The sequence below is a fragment of the Carlito syrichta genome, unplaced genomic scaffold, assembly GCF_000164805.1.
Source record: "Carlito syrichta isolate Samal-C Ts95f unplaced genomic scaffold, Tarsius_syrichta-2.0.1 Scaffold117926, whole genome shotgun sequence".
Taxonomy (NCBI): domain Eukaryota; kingdom Metazoa; phylum Chordata; class Mammalia; order Primates; family Tarsiidae; genus Carlito; species Carlito syrichta.
In genome coordinates, this window is record NW_007062022.1 from 9935 (window position 1) to 30247 (window position 20313).

At 40.2% G+C, this 20313-nt stretch overlaps 1 protein-coding gene across 1 annotated transcript; it reads left to right on the top strand.

Annotated features, from left to right (window-relative positions):
- Window positions 1-2594: 2594 nt before the first annotated feature.
- Window positions 2595-20051, top strand: LOC103277469 (zinc finger protein 160). The gene is given in 4 exon segments (XM_021707343.1): window positions 2595-2666; window positions 11016-11142; window positions 11934-12062; window positions 17316-20051. Coding segments are annotated over 4 exon segments (2526 nt in total). The 3' UTR covers window positions 19514-20051.
- The last annotated feature ends 262 nt before the right edge of the window (window positions 20052-20313 follow it).

Below are 20313 nucleotides of genomic sequence, written 5' to 3' on the forward strand. Positions count from 1 at the left end.
TCCACTCACCTCAGCCTCCCAAAGGTGCGGGATTACAGGCTGAGCCACTGAGTCCGGCTTACATTACTGTTTTTAATGTAGTTGTTTGAAGTGTATTATAAACTTCTTATAATACAGTACTATATAGCCAATTGTGTTAGTTGATTACCTAGGTTAACATTGTTGGATTTAAGAACAAATTGGACTTACAAATGCACTCTCAGAATGGAAGTTCTTCATATATAGGGATCTTACTGTATAGATAAAACGATAGCTTGCATATTATCGGAAGTGAAGAACAGTCTTGTAGGGCTGAGTGCTTAAGCTATGGGATCTGTTGTTATCTTGTAGATAGTGTTAGAATTGAGTTAAATTGTAGGTCACCTACCTGGGAGTTTGCTGGAGAACTGGTCAATGTGGGAAAAACCACATATACACTTTAGTGACTAGAGTTGATGAGTGTGAGAACAGTAAAAATAGCTTTAGTGTTTCTCTGAAACACTAAAGGGGACAAATCCTTCCCAGCATACAAAAGAGCTCTTTTTTTTCTTCTACTCTTCCATCTTTAAAACAAACTATACTCAACTACTTTTCCCTCTGTAGTAAGTACCCACTTCTGTGCTCCATTGAAGGCCATAATACAATAAAGACTTGTATTTACCTTGTCTTTAATTTTTGCCTTAGCCCTTGAGTTCTTGATTGGATCAAGATTTTGCATCTCAGTTTCCAACCACCTCCCAAATTTTAAATGCAGTATTTAATGTCCTGTCCTTATTTTTCTCTTCCTATTGGTAGCACGTGGCATAGTTGGCCACTTTCTCTTGGCTTTGAGGACATCCCACTAACCTATAAAAATCTATTTCATTTTCTTCCCTCCCTGATCACCTTCTGCATTTTTCTTCTGGTGTCTCCAGATCTCCCTGTTCTCTGAATGTGATTTTGTCCTTGATCCTCTTCTTGTCTCTGTCCATGCCCACTGCCTTTCTTTATCATCTCATCTGGCTTTAAGCCTACTTGCATGTCTCCATTTCCCCTACAGACCTCTCTCTTGAACTGTGGAATCCTGTGTCCATTTGTCCCTTCAACTCTTTGCTGGGATGTTCGACAGGCATCTCCACCTTCATATGTCCAATAATGATGTGTTCTTCCTGCAGTCCTGCACATGTCAGATGAGGGAGACCCTGTACTTCCTGGGGCCTAGCTGAACTCCTTGTTATATATTTAAAATATTTAAGATGTCATAAGTGTGTTGATTTTTAAAATAAAGAAAAAATACTTGTTTATTTAAAACGGAGAAATACATCGTTTCCAAAATTCTCTTGAGCTGTGGGAGAAAACGGTTTGGAGCCCTGCAGCTTCCCTGATCTTCTCCCCTGGGACCTCTCTGACTTCATCTCCTCTTGTGTCCTCCTCAGTCACTCTGCTCCAGGCACACAGGCCTCTCTCTTTTTCCTAGAGCGGAAGCTGCTCCTGCCTCAGAGACTTCACTTGGGCTGTCCCTCTGCCTAGAACTCTCTGGACCCTCAGCTGCAGGTGCAGACACCCTTCCTACCCAGGTCTTTTTTCTTTTTTCTTTTTTTTTTGAGTTGGAGTCTCACTCTGTCACCCAGACTGGAGTGCAGTGACTGCTCCCGGCCACCGCAGCCTCGACCTGCTGGGCTCCGGAGATCCTTCTGCTTCAGCCTTCCGAGTAGCTGGAACTACAGGCGCGCGCTACCACGCCCGGCTAATTTTTTGATTTATTGTAGAGATGAGGTCTCACCAAGTTGCCCAGGCAGGTCTGGAACCCGCGAGCTCAGGCAATTCACTCACCTCAGCCTCCCAAAGGCGCGGGATTACAGGCTGAGCCACCGAGCCCAGCTCCAGGTCTTTTTTCTGATGTCATCTTTCTGGTGGAGGCTTCTTTGCCTTTCCATGTCCCCCCATTGAATATTCCAGTCATACTGTCTCCTATATCTGTGGTCCATATTGGCTACTCTGAATGTTTCTGCTCCTTCACCTTCCACTCTGTTTCTTGGTGATCACAAGGCCCCAAGGGGAGAGCAGAACCAGAAGTTGGGAAGTGTGCTAGACCTTCCCCTCTGAGTGGAACTCAACCCTGGCTTCTCATTAGAGTCCTGAGGTGTTTTCTAAATCTATCTCTTGTGCCCCCTTACCAGAGACTTTCATTCAAATAGGTTGGGCTCAGCCTTAATAATATGTAATGTTGATTCAAACTGGTGTCCGGCATAGAACACTAAGATCTTGTATCCTCCACTTCTGAGGACTGAGGTCAGCCTGTGATCCACAGAGAGGTGAGGGGGGCTATCCTCTGCAGGGGGTTTGGTCAGGGCTGGGTCTGTCTCCTGAAGGGGAGCTCAGTCCAGCCCAGCTTCCCAATGCTGCAGCAAGTGTGTGGGCATCACCAGGAGGGGAGCAGTTTCTGAAAAACTTTTGTTTCATATAAGAGTGTATTGTCCTTACCTCCTCCCGGGTGCAGTGGTCAGCAGAAGACCATCTTTTTACCTAGCAATGTCTTCCCAGTGTGTGTGGTTGTGTCATAGGGAGGGGATGTGTTGATTCTGAGGAGTGACCAACATATTTGCCATCCTGGGTTGACTTCTAAAGCCTCTTTCATGTTACCCTAGGAAGAGGCCTGGTAGAAGAGGAAGAGGCAAGAAAAGTCATCAGGGATGGCTCTTTCTCAGGTAAAGCGACCTTCTTGGTGGAATGCATGTCTCCTTGCTTTCTGAAATGCCTGACGTTGGAGTTGCTCATCCCCTCTGGGTCTGAAGCATCCTGCCTGCCATGTCTGCTCACACTCACCCCTGCCTTCCCTCAGTCCCTCTCATCTCCACTTAGATTCCATCTCACATGACCCAGTGACGTGAACTCATGAGGCAAGCTCCATGGAGCATGGTCCTGGAAAGGGCTTACACCAGACGTGGATGGAGACGGGGTGTGGGCCTCATGGTGTGAGAGCTGTTGGGCAACAGGGTTGTTTTGGGACCACGTCTAGGTGTACCATCAGCTCTCTAGACCAGGATTAGAGGAACTGCATGTGGAAGTCATATATTCATGTGCACAAATATCTGGTAAGTTCTAGAAAAGGAGAATACTAAGTGGAAATCTTTTCTGGCTTATTTGTATCACATTTGAAACTGAATAAGTGAGTCACTTTGTTTCTGACTCAATTTTTTTTTAATTTTATTTTTAGTTTCAAGGGATACGTGTGTAGGTTTATTACATGGGTACATTGCGTGATGGTGAAGTTTGGGCTGCTTTTAAACCCATCATCCAGCTGATGTACATGATGCCCAGTGGGTTGTTTTTCAATTCTTGCCTGCCTCCCTCCCTCCTCACTTTAAGAGTCCCCTGTGTCTATTGTTCCTGTTTTTATGTCTGTGTGTATCCAGTGTTTAGCTCTACTTGTGAGGGCATGTGGTGTTCAGTTTTCTGTTTCTGTGTTAGTTTGCTTAGAATAGTGGCCTTCAGAGTTATCCACATTGCTGCAGGTGATATGCTTTTCTTTATGGCTGTGTACTGTTTCATGATGTACATTTACCACGTTTTCATTACCTAGACAACCATTGGTTGGCATCTAGGTTGCTTCCATATTTTTGCTATTGTGAATAGTTATGCTATAAACAGGTGTCTTTTTGGTAGAATTGTTTGTGCTTCTTTGGACCTATATCCAGTAGTCGGATTGCTGGGTCAAATGGTAAATCTATTTTTAGTTCTTTGAGAAATTTCCAAACTGCTTTCCACAGGACCTGAACTAGCTTACATTCCCACCAGTAGTGTAGGATTGTTCCCTTTTTTTTCACAACCTTGCAAACATCTGTTGTTTTTTGGTTTTTAAATAAAATCATTCTGATTAGTGTGAGAAGGTATCTCATTGTGGTTTTGAATTGTGCTTCTCTGATGATAGTGATGTTGAACATTTTTTCATGTGTTTATTGGCCACTTGTGTGTCTTCTTTTGAGAAGTGTGTCTTCATGTCCTTTGCCCACTTCTTAATGGAGTTACTTGCTTTATTCTTGTCAGATCATTTAAGTTACTTAGATATTCTGTATATCAGGCCTTTGTTGGACACACGGTTTGTAAACACTTTGCCCCATTCTGTAGGTTGTCTGTTTACACTGTGTATTTTTCCTTCTGCTGTGTAGTAGAAGCTCTTTAGTTTAATTAGGTCCTATTTGTCAATTTTGATTTTTTTGCTGCATTTGCTTTTGAGGACTTGGTTATAAATTTGCACCTAAAACAATGTCCAGAAGAGTGTTTACTAGGCTTTCTTCTAAGATTTTTATATATCCTATTTCCTGTGATTGTTTAGTTCATGACCTGAAGCAATGAAGATTTCTGGCATGTTAGGAGGAGGACTCATGCTTTCTGTGTTGATTTATGGTCTTGATGATTTGTTTGTAACCTGTAGTGAACTTTGGCTCCAGGTCCAAGTTAGACGAACGCCTTTTGTGGATAACCTGCAACCCCAGTCTTATGAGCTATGTCTAGGAACTGGTTGTCCTGTAAACGGAATGCTGCTTAATTTTTTTGAGTTCCTTTATCCTTAGTTCCTGTGGCATCAGAAAATATGGATACTCATGGTTCACTGTTATTCACAGTTCAATCACATATGAGCCAGTGTTCTTAAATATCAGAGGTCACACCCCAATAACATGCTCTGTTCAAAGTCTCCACTCATCTTTGTGCAAGAAGCAATAGAGAATAATAGTGGTACATCTGGGGAAATAGCCCAAGGGCAAGTGGGAGAAATAACATCAGCTCAGGTAGAAAATTTGGGGACCCATGCAGGAGTATCATTTGGGAACTGTTTTCCCTTGTTGAACCATATGATTTTTGTACCTTGATCTAAGTGAAGAAATTAAGCTATGAATTCTGGTGGTTAAGGAAACCTTACTAGCCTTGGTGCTCTGATTACCTGAGAATTGCACAGCCTCTTAGAAGTTGGACTTATGGATACTATCTTTTGCCTTTTTAATAAGTTATTTTAAAAATAAATTTGCTCTGCTGTTTACGAACTTTTGGGGTGGGGGAAGAAGCTTCCCTAGACTTTCTTTCTTTTTTTTTTTTTGAGTTGGAGTCTCACTCTGTCACCCAGACTGGAGTGCAGTGGCCACTCCCGGCCACCGCAGCCTCGACCTGCTGGGCTCTAGTAATCCTTTTGCCTCAGCCTTCCAAGTAGCTGGAACTACAGGCGTGTGCTACCACGCCCAGCTAATTTTTGATTTATTGTAGAGATGAGGTCTCGCTGCCCAGGCGGGTCACGAACCCACAGGTTCAGGCAATCCACTCACCTCAGCCTCCCAAAGATGCGGGAATGCAGGCTGAGCCACCAAACCCAGCTCCTTAGACTTTCAAATTTGTAGTGAAGGCATATTTTAAAAATTAAGTTTTGAGTAGCTAAAGATTTTTATCATTTGGGATCTTACATTTAAGTCATTATCCATCTTGAGTTAACTTTTGTGCATGGTAAAAGGAAAGGTGTCCAGTTTCATTTTTTTCTGCATATGTTTAGCCAGGTTTTTTTGCACTGTTTATTGAATAGGGTGTCCTTTCTCCAGTGATTACTTTTTCGGCTCTGTCAAAGATAAGTTAGTTGTAGACATTTTTATTTCTGGGGTCAACGTTTTTATTTCTGGAATCTCTGTTCTGCTGAATCTGTGTGTCTGCTTCTATGCAGCTATCATACCTAGGTGTGTTTGTGTGTGTGTATAGCTATTGTGAATGCAATTGTGTTCTTGATTTGATTCTCAGCTTGAATATTGTTGGTATATAAAAATGCTACTGATTTTTGAACATTGATTTTGTATCCCAAGACTTAACTGAAGTCGCTTATCAGCTCAAGGAGTCTTTTGGTGGAATCTTTCGGATTTTCTAGGTATAGAATCCTGTCATCTGCAGAGAGAAATAATTTAACTTCATCATTTCTTGGTTGGATACCTTTTATTTCTTTCTCTTGGAGTTGTGAAAGTAGACATCCTTGTCTTGTTCTTCTTCTTAGGAGGAATGCTTCCAGGTTCTGATTATTCAGTATGATGTTGACTATAGATTTATGATATGACTATATAGATTTATGATATGACTATAGATGGCTCTAATTATTTTGAAGTGTGTCCCTTCGATGCTTAGCTTGTTTTGGATTTCTATCATGAAGGAATGTTGGATTTTATTGGATGCTTTTTCTGTGTCTGTTGAGATAATCATGTGGTTCTTGTTTTTAATTCTGTTTATGTGGTGGATTACATTAATTGATTTGTGTATATTGAACCAACTCTGCATCCCAGAATAAAGACCATCTGATCATGGCAAATGATGTGTTGCTGGATGTAGTTTGTTAGTACTTCGTTGAGGATTTTTACATATATGTTCATCAGAGATATTGGCCTGTAGTTTTCTTTCTTTGTTGTGTGTTTGCCAGATTTTGGTATAAGGAATGATATTGACTTTGTAGAATGAGTTAGGAGGGAGTCTATCCCCCTCGATTGTTTGGAGTAATTTCAGTAGGATTGATATCAGCTCTTCCTTGTATTTCTGGTAGAATTAGGCTTTAAATCTATCTGTTCCAGGATTTTTTTTTTTAGAGAGAGGTTTTTATACTGATTCAATTTTGAGGCTTGTTATTGGTCTGTTCAGGGTTTCAGTGTCTTCCTGTTTCAATTTTGGGAGGTTGTATATTTCCAGGAATGTATCTGTTTCCTTTAGATTTTCTAGTTTAGATGCACGCAGGTGTTTATAATAATCTCTGAGAATCTTTTGTATTTCTTTGAGATCATTTGTAACTTTGCCATTTTTTATTTTATTTATTTGGACTATCTCTTTTTTTGTTAATCTGGCTAGCGGTCTATTAATCTTGTTTATTCAACCACTGGGAGTGGAATGGAGTTTAGACAGACATCAGAGCAAGAAGATTCTTTCATTCCGCCATCCATTTTAATGTAAGAAATCAACCTAGGCCAGGCACAGTGACTCAAGCCTGTAATCCCAGCACTTTGGGAAGCCGAGGTGAGGGAATTGCCTGAGCCCACAGGTTAGATAACAACCTGGGCACCTTGATGAGACCTTATCTCTACAATGAATCAAAAAATTAGCTGGATGTGGTAGCATGCACCTGTAGTTCCAGCTACTTGGAAAGCTGAGGCAGAAGGATCACATGAGCTCAGCAGGTCGACACTGGGATGGCCATGAGCATGTGTGCCACTGCACTTCAGCCTGGGCAATGAAGTGAGACTCCAACTCGGGAAAAAAAAAAAAAAAGAAATCACCCCAGATGTCTAACAGGAGATTCATTAAACCATTGTTAGAAAATCTACTCCATGTTCTTACAGGAGAACCCTCTTTTATTTATCACATATTTTAGGTGAGAATATTTGTAATTTTGCTCAGACACAGGAAAAGAATTTCTTTCCCATTAGAGAGGATGGAACTGTATCTTTTTTTGACCAGTTATTAAATATTTTACTTGTATTATAAGCAGCATCCTGTATATATTTGTCTTATAGTTAATCTTTAAACACCAATACATTTACATGCTGAGATATAAGGTATCCCCTTTCTGCCATGCTTTCCACCCTCCCCCATGTCTCAGTGGTAAACCATTGTTGTCAGTTCTGTGGGAAGAGTCAGCACAAGTCCTGGAGAAATGTATTTGTACATTGTTAGTGATATTTGCACAAACATTCTTCAGTGAATGTTTTGTCGTGACATTTTAACCTGCAAGTTTTACACATTTGCATGTTTTCATGTTAGGAAACATGGATAGCTTGTGCCTCTGCATCCTTCTTGGAACTTTCTCTGAATGAAGACAAGTGGATCTTTTAACTTAATCACTGATATGAAGAATGCCACACTGGCTGCCTCTGAGAGTGCCGACTTCAGTGCCGATATCTAAGAGTTCTTCCAGGTTGGGCAATTGAAAAAGTGAGGCTGCTTCTAAGATAGGGCATTTCCTTGGTTGCTTGATCTGGCAGGATTATGTCCCTAACCCTCTTCCATCAGCACTACATGAGATTTTCTCCTCATGAAACAAAACTTGCTACTGTGTTCTTTTTATATTTTGAAAAACTGAGGATAATGGCACTCCATTATTTTTCCATTGTAATTCTTAGTAAGTTTCATTACTTTGTGTATATGCATATATAAAATGGGTTTTCATACTTTTCTCCATTTTCTTTTCATGGGATTTCAGAGCTGTTTCCTATTCTGTGGTCTGATTCTTTGTATATGGCCTGTTGTCTTCCTTTTGGTTCTGTTTTTTTTTTTTTTTTTTAAATCTGTGAAAATAGTTTTCTTTCCTTCCTCACTTTGCCTTTTATTATGTTTGTTTTATCTTGCTTCAGAAGACTTTGCATGGTCTATTATGACAAAATGAAATGGTATGCTTCATTTAGATCCGCTGGTTGATAGTTTTGTGTATATTCTTGGTCTGTGGCCCAGTTTCCTGGCCTACAACTCCTAAAATGTTTAGTTTCCTTAGTCTCGTCTTTTTGTATGCTAATATGCTGGCTGATAGCTGGCAACCTCTGAGAAGCTTCTGGACAGGGCCTGATCACCAGAAGATCTGAGGCAGGGTTAGAGAGTTGGGACTTTAAGCTCTGCCCCTTAACTATCAGGCAGTGCAGGTTAAGTTGATCACCAGTGGCCAGTGATTTAATCAGTTTTGCCTGCTTAATGAAGTTTCTATGAAAATCCTTAAGCACATGGTGCAAAGGACTTCAAAATAGCTTAACAGGTGTCGGTTTCTGAGGGTGGCACACCCAGTGAAGGCATGGAAGTGCCTAACCCCTTTTCCCATACCTGACTGTATGCATCTCTTCATATGTGTGCTTTGTAATAGCCTTTATAATAAATGGATAAATGTACGTAAAGTGTTTCCCAAGGTCTGTGAGCCACTCTAGCAAATTAATTGAACCCAATGATGAAATTGTGTGAACCCATTAGTAGTCCATCTCTTTTTTTTGAGTGGGAGTCTCACTGTTGCCCAGGCAGGAGAATAGTGGCATGCTCATGGCCACCATAGCCTCGACCTGCTGGGCTCAGGCGATTCTTCTACCTCAGCCTTCCAAGTAGCTGGAATTACAGGCATGCACCACCATGCCCAGCTAATTTTTTTGATTTATTGTAGAAATGAGGTCTCGCCAAGTTGCCCGGGTTGGTCTCGAACCCATGGGCTCGGGCAGTTCTCTCACTTCTGCCTCCCAAAGTGCTGGAATTATAGGCGTGAGCCACCGTGCCTGGCCAACTATTTTATTCTCTAGGTCTAATTTTAATTCCTAGACACATCAATATAGGTGCTTGCCCTGTAATTTTTAACTCTTTGACCTGAGATGGATTTCAGAGAGTATCTGTCACACAGTTGTCTCCTAGTAAAATGGGAACAGATCAAGCTGGGCATGGTGGCTCATGCCTGTAATCCCAGTGCTTTGGAAAGCTGAGATGAGAAGATTGCCTGAGCCCAGGGTTTCAAGACCAGCCTGGGCAACTTGGCGAGACCTCTTCTCTGCAGGAAATCATAAAATTAGCTGGGTGTGGTGGCGTATGCCTGTGGTTCCAGCTACTTGGAAGCCTGAGGCAGAAGGATCACCTGAGCCTGGCAGGTCGAGGCTGCGGTGGCTGTGAGCATGCCACTGCACTCCAGCCTGGGCAACAGAGTGACTCCAACAACAACAACAACAAAAAACCCAGAAAAACAAAATGGGAACAGATCTTTCTCTCTTGGGCCATTATGTTATTATACAAGTTAATACATGTAAATCATTTAGAACAATGCCTTGCACTTGGGCAGTGTTAAAAAATGTGTGTCACTATTACTATTGCTGTTATCACTGTTAAGATTCTGAGTTGCTTTTATTTAAAGCCATTGTCATTGCTGAAGACATCACTCACACCCTAGGTCATGTAGGCACTGACTGACACGTGGTGTGTCCAACATAATATGTAGCACTTTTATAGAGATAACCTGTGTTAATGTTTTATCTGTATACTTATTGTCCATGTAATTGAGAAATCTATGCTGATATCAGAACCTCTAAGGGAAAAGAATAATAAAACAGAATTGGGGAGTCATAACTGCCTCAGAAATCCTTAATGTGTAGGGATATATGGGAACAACAGACTCAGTTTCTCCTCCTATACTCTCACAGCACAGAATGCTTCTGCAGTCTCAGTTGTATTGGTTTTCTTCCACAGACCAAACAAGCAGTTCTGCAGTGAAAACTAAGTGGGAATCCCCTCATTCAATTTTATCTGAATACTGTCTATCTGGATAGAGGGTAAGGCTCTATCCCACAATAGTAAACGTTTTTTAATGTCAGCTGCAAACACAGATTGTGGCCTGTGCTTTTCACTGACCAGCTATAAATCTTGAATTCCCATGACCCCCTCCTTGGAATGGAACAGATTAGTTTTCTAGAGTGGCTCACAGAACTCAGGGAGAATTTTGCTTATGTTTACTCATTTATAGTAAAGTACACACAGGTGAACATCGAGGTGGAAGTGGTCTATGGGTCTAGATAAGGAAGAGGAGGTGAGGATTTGATACCCTCCTTGGTTGCTTTGCCCTCCAGAAACCTTTACTTGTTCTCCTTCCCAAAAGCTCTTCTGACCTCTGTTGTTGAACTTTTATGGAGGCTTTATTATGTAGGCACGATTGCTTGCATCATTAGCCACTGGTGACCAACTGAACCTTTATTCCTTCTACCCTCACAGGAGGTTCAGTGCTGGGGCCAAAATTCCAAACCCTCTAACCGAGCCTTCGTCTTTTCAGTGATCACCTTCTATCATGAAGCTGCTAGGTGCTTCCTGCACTAGTTATCTAATTTGCATCCAAAAAAGATACTTATTACTCCACAGATTTCAAGTGAGTGCTTAGGAAGGAGAGACAAGACCAAATCTGTATGTCACATTGTCATAATCAGAATCCTCTTGGTCCACCCACTTTAGTTTAACTTATTCTTACAGTTCTTTCCTCTTCTCAATGTACATGAAGAGTAGACCTCCCTCCATAGTTACTTAGTGAAATGTATTTTTCATTTTAGGGAGAGTTGACGTTCAGGGATGTTGCCATCGAATTCTCTCAGGAGGAGTGGAGGTGCCTGGACCCTGGCCAGAGAGATTTATACAAGGACGTAATGTTGGAGAACTACTGGAACCTTGTGTCCCTAGGTGAGGATGACTTTCTCCCAGAAGTCACGATCTGTTCTTGTGTAGCTTTGTATTTTTTCTAGTGTTTTTCTTGGAGGCTTTGCGTTACTTGTTTGAGATTAAGGCCTTGTTGAGTCAGAAATGCAAAGCTTAATAATGGGGACTGTGGACTTTCATCATCCCCTTTCTTCAGATGTTCTGGCCCCTACATGATACATCATTAGAGGGTTTCAGAGCTTTTGTATACATAATGCCTTGTGTTGGACTTTTAAAATGTTTTCTGTCTCTGTGCTTTTGATTCAGTAGTTCATGTAACGGATCTGCATATTATAGTGTTCCCTAAGTATTCAGAAAGAGACATTCAGTGGGTGAAACTTTGAAATATTTTCCTAGATCTATCTGTAATGTCTTCTCTATTTATTTATTTATTTATTTATTTTGAGTCGGAGTCTCACTCTGTTGCCCAGGCTGGAGTGCAGTGGCATACTCATGGCCACAGCAGCCTCGACCTGCTGGGATTAGATGATCCTTCTGCCTCAACCTTCCAAGTAGCTGGAATCACAAGCGCGCACCACCACACCCAGCTAATTTTTTGATTTATATATTGTAGAGACAGGGTCTCACCATGTTGCCCAGGCTGGTCTCAAACCCATAGGCTCTGGCAATCCTCTCTCGCCTTGGCCTCCCAAAGTGCTGAAATTACAGGCGTGAGCCACCATGCCCAGCCTGTAATGTCTTCTTGTATGTAAACGTATAGCTGGATTCTGGAAAAGCTACAGCACATTCTTTTTTTTTTTTTTTTTTTTAATCAGGAATCTCTCATTTTGACATGAATATCATCTCCATGTTGGAGGAAGGAAAAGAGCCCTGGACTGTGAAGAGCTATGTGAAAATAGCAAGGAAACGAAATGTGTGGAAATATAGCAAAGGCGTGATTACAGGTAAGAGTTCAGAGGGGCAGAGACTAAGCCATTCATTCAGTAGAGTGTGGACCTCTGCAGATGGGAGGGTTCTTTGGGGAAAAAAAAGCTGATATTCTGTGAACTCTGAAAGGAAATTATTTTGCCCCACCTCTCGTTCTGTTCTTCAGATGTATAGACGTTTATCCTTTCACCCTCAGATTTTGCTGTAGCTCAAACAGAGACAGGCAAAGTCTTTGTCATGATGAACAACACTCTGTCATCTGGCTTCTGTGAACACTTTGGTTGCTTTCAAAGGGTCGCTTTTCTTCTTGGTTTCTCCTCTTTAATTCCGTATGGTGCTCAGTTTTCATTCCAATGGATCAGAGATGAGGCCTTCATAGTCCTCACATCTGGACCTATTCATGTTCCCCATTGCATGGGCTTGGAATCTACTCAGTAGCTAAGAAACATTATGTGGTCAGGAGAGCTTTATATATAAATAAGTTTTTCCAGTTGTTCTCACTTTTGAGAAGTATAAAAGTGTCTTTCAGGGGCACTTGCTGATCACATATACTAATAATGGTCATCTCCTTTGAGCAAGTAATGCTTAAGGATTTCTTCTAGGCTCAGCAGTGTTCAAGTTCACACCCTCATATATATGAGACTCTTAACTAAGCTGTTGTTCATGCCACATTTTTCTTCCCTTCTGTGTACTGTTGTTCATTTTCAGTAACAAAACCATTTTCAGTAACAAAACCATCTTTTTTCTTTCTTAATGGTCAAACCTATAACATATATGACTTTCATATAACTTAGAGAACTTAGGGTGTTAAATCATGTCTTCATATTTTAATTCTGCCATTTTAAAAGCCACTGTGGCTTTCATCTTGTGTGTTTCTATGTACTGTTAATGAATTTTTGTCAGATTTATTTATTTAATCTTTAATCAGTAGTTCCATGCAGTCAAGGAAATTTTAAAGCAAAAATAATCAAACCTAAAGGCATCATACCACCTATTTTAAACTATATTACAAATACGTAGTAATTAAGACAAAATGACCTAAAAATAGACACATCAACCAGTGCAACAGAATAGAGAGATCAGAAATGAACCCATGGCCGGGCTCAATGGCTCAACCTGTAATCCCATGGCTTTGGGAGGCTGAGGTGAGTGGATTGCCTGAGCCCGCAGGTTCGAGACCCACCTGGGCAGCGAGACCTCATCTCTACAATAAATAAAAAAATCAGCCGGGCGTGGTAGCGCATGCCTGTAATTCCAGCTACTCGGAAGGCTGAGGTAGAAGGATCGCTGGAGCCCAGCAGGTCGAGGCTGCGGTGGCCGGGAGCGGCCACTGCACTCCAGTCTGGGTGACAGAGTGAGACTCCAACTCAAAAAAGAAATGAACCCATGCATATATGGTCAAATGGTTTTTAACACAAGTGTCAAGAGCACACAATGGAAAAAAGACAGTCTCTTGCATAAATAATGCTGGAGAAACTGAATATCCACATAGAGTAGAATGAAATTGGATCCTTTTCTCCCAGCATATACAAAAATGAACTCAAAATGTATTAGATACTTAAATGTAAGATCTGAAATTGTAATATTGCTAGAAGTAATCATAGGAGAAAACCTACATGATTTTGTCTGAACAGTAATTTTTGGATTTGACCCCCAAATCTCAGGTATCAAAAGCAAATGTAGACAAATGGGATTGCATGAAACTAAAATGCTTTCCTATATAGCAGAGGAAACAACAGAATGAAGAGACTACCTCCTTTTGTAAGAAAATATTTGCAAGACATACATTTGATAGGAGATGAATATCCAAAATATATGAGAAGCTGAAACTAGTCAATAGCATGAAAACAACCCAGTTAGAAAATGGTCAGCTGGGCTCGGTGGCTTAGCCTGTAATCCTACGCCTTTGGGAGGCTGAGGTGAGTGGATTGCCTGAGCCCGCGGGTTCGAGACCCACCTGGGCAGGCGAGACCTCATCTCTACAATAAATCAAAAAAATTAGCTGGGCGTGGTAGCATGTGCCTGTAGTTCCAGCTACTTGGAAGGCTGAGGCGGAAGATCACCTGTAGTTCCAGCTACTTGGAAGGCTAAGGCGGATTGCCAGAGCCCAGCAGGTCGAGGCTGCGGTGGCTGGGAGCGGCCACTGCACTCCAGTCTGGGCGACGGAGTGAGACTCCAACTCAGAAAAATAAGTAAAGAAATAAAATGGTCAAAGGAGCTTAATATACATTTCTTAAAGGAAGACAAATGGCCAAGCAGCTATATGAAAAAAGGCTCAACATTACTAATCATTACAGAAATGTAAATTTAAGCCACAATGAGATACCACCTCTCACCGTCAGAATGCCTGTTGTCAAAAAGCCAAAAGATTAGTGTTGCCAAAAATGTGGAGGAAAGGGAATTTCTCATATACTGTTGGTAAGAATGTGCATTAGTATAGGCATGATGAAAAGTATATGTATGTTCCTCAGAAAACCAAAAATAGAATTACTGTATGATCTAACAGTCTCATTTCTGAGTTTACAGTTTACCCTTAAATGTTGTGGGTTTGAACTACACAGGTCCGCTTATACATGAGTTCTTTCAGTAAATATGCTGGAAAATTTTAGATTTGACAAAATTTGACAAAACTCAGACAAATCACATTATCTAGAAATATTAAAAAACTAAGAAAAAATTAGGTCTGCCATGAATGTGTAAAATATAAGTAGATTCTAATCTAATTTATCATTTACTGCTATAAAAAATACACAAATCTATTATACAACATTACAGTATATACAAACTTATGAACACAAACACTAACAGACCATAGCACTATTTGCAGTTGAGAGAAGTGTAAATAAGCATAAAAATGCAGTATTAAATTGTAACTGTATAAAATTAGCTGTACTACAGTAATAATTTCACTCTGGTGTTGCAAATCTCTGTCTAAATCACCAATTGACACTAATCTCTGCATGAGTAATTCAACTCTCCAGTAAATTGTGTATCAAAGTAAAGAGTGATTTCTTGCAGGTCTTACATATTTTTCATTGTGTTTAGTGCAATATTGTGCGCCCATAACACCATGGGACTCATAGAAAGTGCCACTAGTGATGCTGGAAGTGCTCTGAAGAAGCAGAGAAAAATCATAACATTATAAAAAAAAGTTGAATCTATATTGTGTATTGTATGTCTGTTGAGGTCTTCAGCTGTGCTCTTCTACCATTTCAGATAGGAGATTCATCTTGCAAACAGATGATGTAAACTTACAGTATCTATAAGTGCTATACAGTACCGTAAATGTATTTTTCTTGCTATTTTCTTAATAACATTCTTTCTCCAACTTATTTTATTTTAAGAATACAGTGTATAATACACATAACATACAAAAATGTTTTATTCAATTGTTACAATATCAGTAAGGCTTCTGGTCAGCAGTAAGCTATTAGTAAAGTTTTGGGGGAGTCAGTAGTTCTCTGTGATTTTCCACTGAGGGTGGGTCAGTACTCTTAACTCCCATGTAATTCAAGGGTTAACTGTGTATACAAAGGATTTGAAATAAGTATGTAGATGAGATACCCCCACTCCATGTTCAGTGCAGCATTATTCAAATTGCCACATTATGTAGTCAAACTAAATCCATCCATCAGTAGATGAATGGATGCAGAAAATATGGTATAAATACGTAATAGGATACTATTCAGCTTTCAAAAGAAGAAAGTTCTGTCTGCCAGAACATGGAGAAACCTGAAGGACATTTTGCTGAAAGAAATAATTTAGGCACAGAAATAGAAATACCTCATATTCTCAGTCAAATATGGCATTTGAACCAGTCAAACTCATAGAAGCAGAGAGTTGAACGTTGGTTAGCAGACTGGGGGGTGGGGGGAATAGGGAGATGTTGGTCACTGGGTGAAAACAGAAGTAAATGATATGTTTTTGAGATGACCAATGTTATAATAAGCTTGATTCCATCTTGCCACATTGTATACTTATAACAGAACATTACTTTGTTTCCTGTGAATTTATGTAAGTATAATTTGTTAATATACAATAAAATTAAAATCATAACCCATTTCTTATAATATGTACTGGTTATAAAATAGAACTACTTTTATTTTAAGAGAAAACTTAACAGTTCTACTGACAGAAACATTTTATATATGTGTTACTAATTCTTCTCAACTCATTTCATGATGGTTGCTAGAAGATTTTATTAATTCGTTTTCATATGATTTATACATGATGTAAGTCAGCATGTATTATGAAATATAACTGTCAGGCGCCACTTGTTAATGTTGCAAAATACCTGCTCTGTGCATATTGATAGTTTTATAACAGGTATTTAATAGATATTTAGAAAAATACTGTTTTTTCTGACATTGTTTTATCCTTTATTTTCCTAGTGTCATTGTTTAAAATAATTCAAAAAAGTATGCTTTAAATATGTACAATGTAAAATTTCTTTGTCTTCAATTATGAGACAACCATATATTTTTGGCCAATTGGTGTGTGCCTTGAGATCATGTTGGGAAAATGTTACTTTGAAGGTAACATAGGCTTGCACAGAGTGAGTGTTTTTGTCATAGGTTGTTTGAGTCTAGTCATCCCTAATGTGTGTGTGTGTGTGTGTGTGTGTGTGGGGTGTTTTGCCGTGTTGCTCGGGCTGGTCTTGAACACCTGACCTCAAGTGATCCAGTGCCTTAAGTTCCCAAAGTGCTGAGATTACAGGCATAAAACACCATGGCCTGCCCTTCTCTAATATTTGAATTACATGTAACCACATTTTCTTTGTTGAAGAATACTATTCTTTTTTTGTTTCTTTTTTATATTTATTTATTTATTTATTTTGAGTTGAAGTCTCACCCTGTTGCCCAGACTGGAGTGCAGTGGCCGCTCCCAGACACCACAGCCTCGACCTGCTGGGCTCCGGCGATCCTTCTCCTCAGCCTTCCGAGTAGCCGGAATTACAGGCATGTGTTACCATGCCTGGCTGATTTTTTGATTTATTGTAGAGATGAGGTCTTGCCAAGTTGCCCAGGCGGATCTCGAACCCACAGGCTCAGGCAATCCACTCACCTCAGCCTCCCAAAGCGCAGGATTACAGGCTGAGCCACTGAGCCTGGCTTTTTTTTTTGTTTCTGAAAATTGAAATTCATGGTTCTGGAGTTTCATAAGTCTGTTCAATATAAGTATCACTTCTGATGTAATACTATGTTTTTAATGTGAAATACTTGTTTACATACTGTAATTAACTGAAGTATATGGTTCTTTATATCTTGTAGATATCACTCCTAAATGTATAATGAAGGATTTGCTACCAAAAGGGAAGAGCATTGCAGGAGCAATGTTCTACACAGGGATGTTGGAAAGACATGAAAGCCATGACATTGACAACTTTACCTTCAAGGAACTCCAGAAAAATATACATGACGTTGAGTGTCAGTGGAGAGATAATGAAGGACACTATAAAGGAGTATTTATGACCCCCAAAGAAAATCTTACACGTAGAAGAGATCAACATAATAGAAGGAATAAAGGAAACAAGCTTACTAACAATCACCTTGGAGTAGGCTTACTGTCACATCTGCCTGAACTGCAGTTATTTCCAGGCGATGTTTGTAACATTTATGAATGTAATCAAGTTAAGAAGTCTACCAACCATGGTTCCTCAGGTTCACCACTTCAGCAAATTCCTTCTAGTGTAAAAACTCACAGTTCTAAAACATATATAGATGAATTTATCCGTTTTTCATTACTCACACAAAGGCAAAAAAACAATTGGAAAAAACCTTGCAAATGCAATGAATGTGGCAAAATGTTCACTCAGAGTTCACACCTTACCAGTCATAGGAGAATCCACAGTGGAGAGAAGCCGTACAAATGTACTGAGTGCGGCAAAACCTTTAGGGTTCGATCAAACCTAACTATCCATCAGGTCATCCATACTGGAGAAAAACCTTACAAATGTCATGAGTGTGGCAAGGTCTTTAGACACAATTCATACCTTGCCACTCATCGCAGAATTCATAGTGGAGAAAAACCTTACAAGTGTAATGAGTGTGGCAAAGCCTTTAGGGGACATTCAAATCTAACTACCCATCAGTTGATCCATACTGGAGAAAAACCTTTCAAATGTAATGAGTGTGGCAAGCTCTTCACTCAGAATTCACACCTTGCGAGTCATCGGAGAATTCATACTGGAGAGAAACCTTACAAGTGCACCGAGTGTGGCAAAGCCTTTAGTGTGCGTTCAAGCCTAGCTATCCACCAGACAATCCATACTGGAGAAAAACCTTACAAATGTAATGAATGTGGCAAGGTCTTTAGGTACAATTCATACCTTGGAAGGCATCGGAGAGTTCACACTGGAGAGAAACCTTACAAGTGTAATGAGTGTGGGAAAGCCTTTAGTATGCATTCAAACCTGACTACCCATCAGGTCATCCATACTGGAACAAAACCTTTCAAATGTAATGTATGCAGCAAGGTTTTTACTCAGAATTCACAGCTGGCAAATCATCGAAGAATCCATACTGGAGAGAAACCTTATAAGTGTAATGAGTGCGGCAAAGCCTTTAGTGTGCGATCAAGCCTCACTACCCATCAGGCAATCCATACTGGAGAGAAACCTTACAAATGTATTGAGTGTGGCAAGAGCTTCACTCAGAAATCACACCTTACAAGTCATCGGGGAATTCATTCTGGAGAGAAACCTTACAAGTGTAATGAATGTGGCAAAGTCTTCACTCAAACTTCACAACTTGCGAGGCATTGGAGAGTTCATACCGGAGAGAAACCTTACAAGTGTAGTGAGTGTGGCAGAGCCTTCAGTGATCGTTCAAGCCTAACTCTTCATCAGGCAATCCATACTGGGGAAAAACCTTATAAATGTCACGAGTGTGGCAAGGTCTTCAGGCACAATTCATACCTTGCAACTCATCGCAGAATTCATACTGGTGAGAAACCTTACAAGTGTAATGAGTGTGGCAAAGCCTTCAGTATGCATTCAAACCTAACAACCCATAAGGTCATCCACACTGGAGAAAAACCTTACAAATGTAACGAGTGTGGCAAGGTCTTTACTCAAAATTCACACCTTGCAAATCATCGAAGAATTCATACTGGAGAGAAACCTTACAGATGCAATGAGTGTGGGAAAGCTTTTAGTGTGCGTTCAACCCTAACTACCCACCAAGCAATTCATACTGGGAAAAAGCCATACAAATGTAATGACTGTGGCAAAGTCTTTACTCAGAATGCACACCTGGCAAATCACCGAAGAATTCATACTGGAGAGAAACCTTACAGTTGTGGAGTATGTGGGAAATCCTTTAGGGTGCGCTCAAGCCTAACTACCCACGAGGCAATCCATACTGGAGATAAACCTTACAAATGTAACAAATGTGGCAAAGTCTTCAGGCAAAGTTCAAACCTTGCCAGCCATCTCAGAATGCATAGCGGAGAGAAACCTTACAAATGAGTGTGGCAAGGTTCCTCAGTCACGATTCACTCCTTTCACAACATTAGAAAATGCATTCTTGAGAGAATCCTTACACATGCAGTGACCATGGCCACCTGCTCATGACCGTAAGCATTAGTAAATAGCGGAGTCTATGATAAAGAGACATCATATAGATACATTGGCAGAGGCTTTATCCAGGCCACACAGCGCTAGGCATCAAAATTCACAACTTTGATGAAACCACACAACTGTAATGTGTATATTGATGCCATTACCCAGTGACTGTAACTGTAGGTGGGATTCGTATGGGGAAGATCTCAGTCTCTAGTTCCCTTATTAACCTTTGATATTATATACTGCAGAGTAATTGCTAGTCCAAATATGTTAAAACGTATATGATATACTCACATATTAAAGGTTGCAGGATATTTGCAAGTGGCTAGTTACCAGCAGGATATAAAATATAGTATTGAATTGTTAAAGGTTTCTTGAAAAGCCTACTGATAAGATTTTAAAACAACTTTAATACTTTAATAAAGTCTGTTGATGAAATGCATTCTTACACACCTTCAATGGTGGTTTTTGGGAAAGAATTGTTGAAATGGAAGAGCTCACTTCATTAGGTGAGGATTGTTTCTGTTCAATTTGTGAAGAAGGAAGACTTTGCGCTTTAAAATTAAATATTGTACCAGGTGTGGTGGCTCATGCCTCTAATCCCAGTACTTTGGGAGACTGAGACAGGAGAATTGCTTGGGCCTAGGTGTCCACCAGCCCAGGCAACATAGTGAGACCTTGTCTCTATAAAATACCAAAAAAAA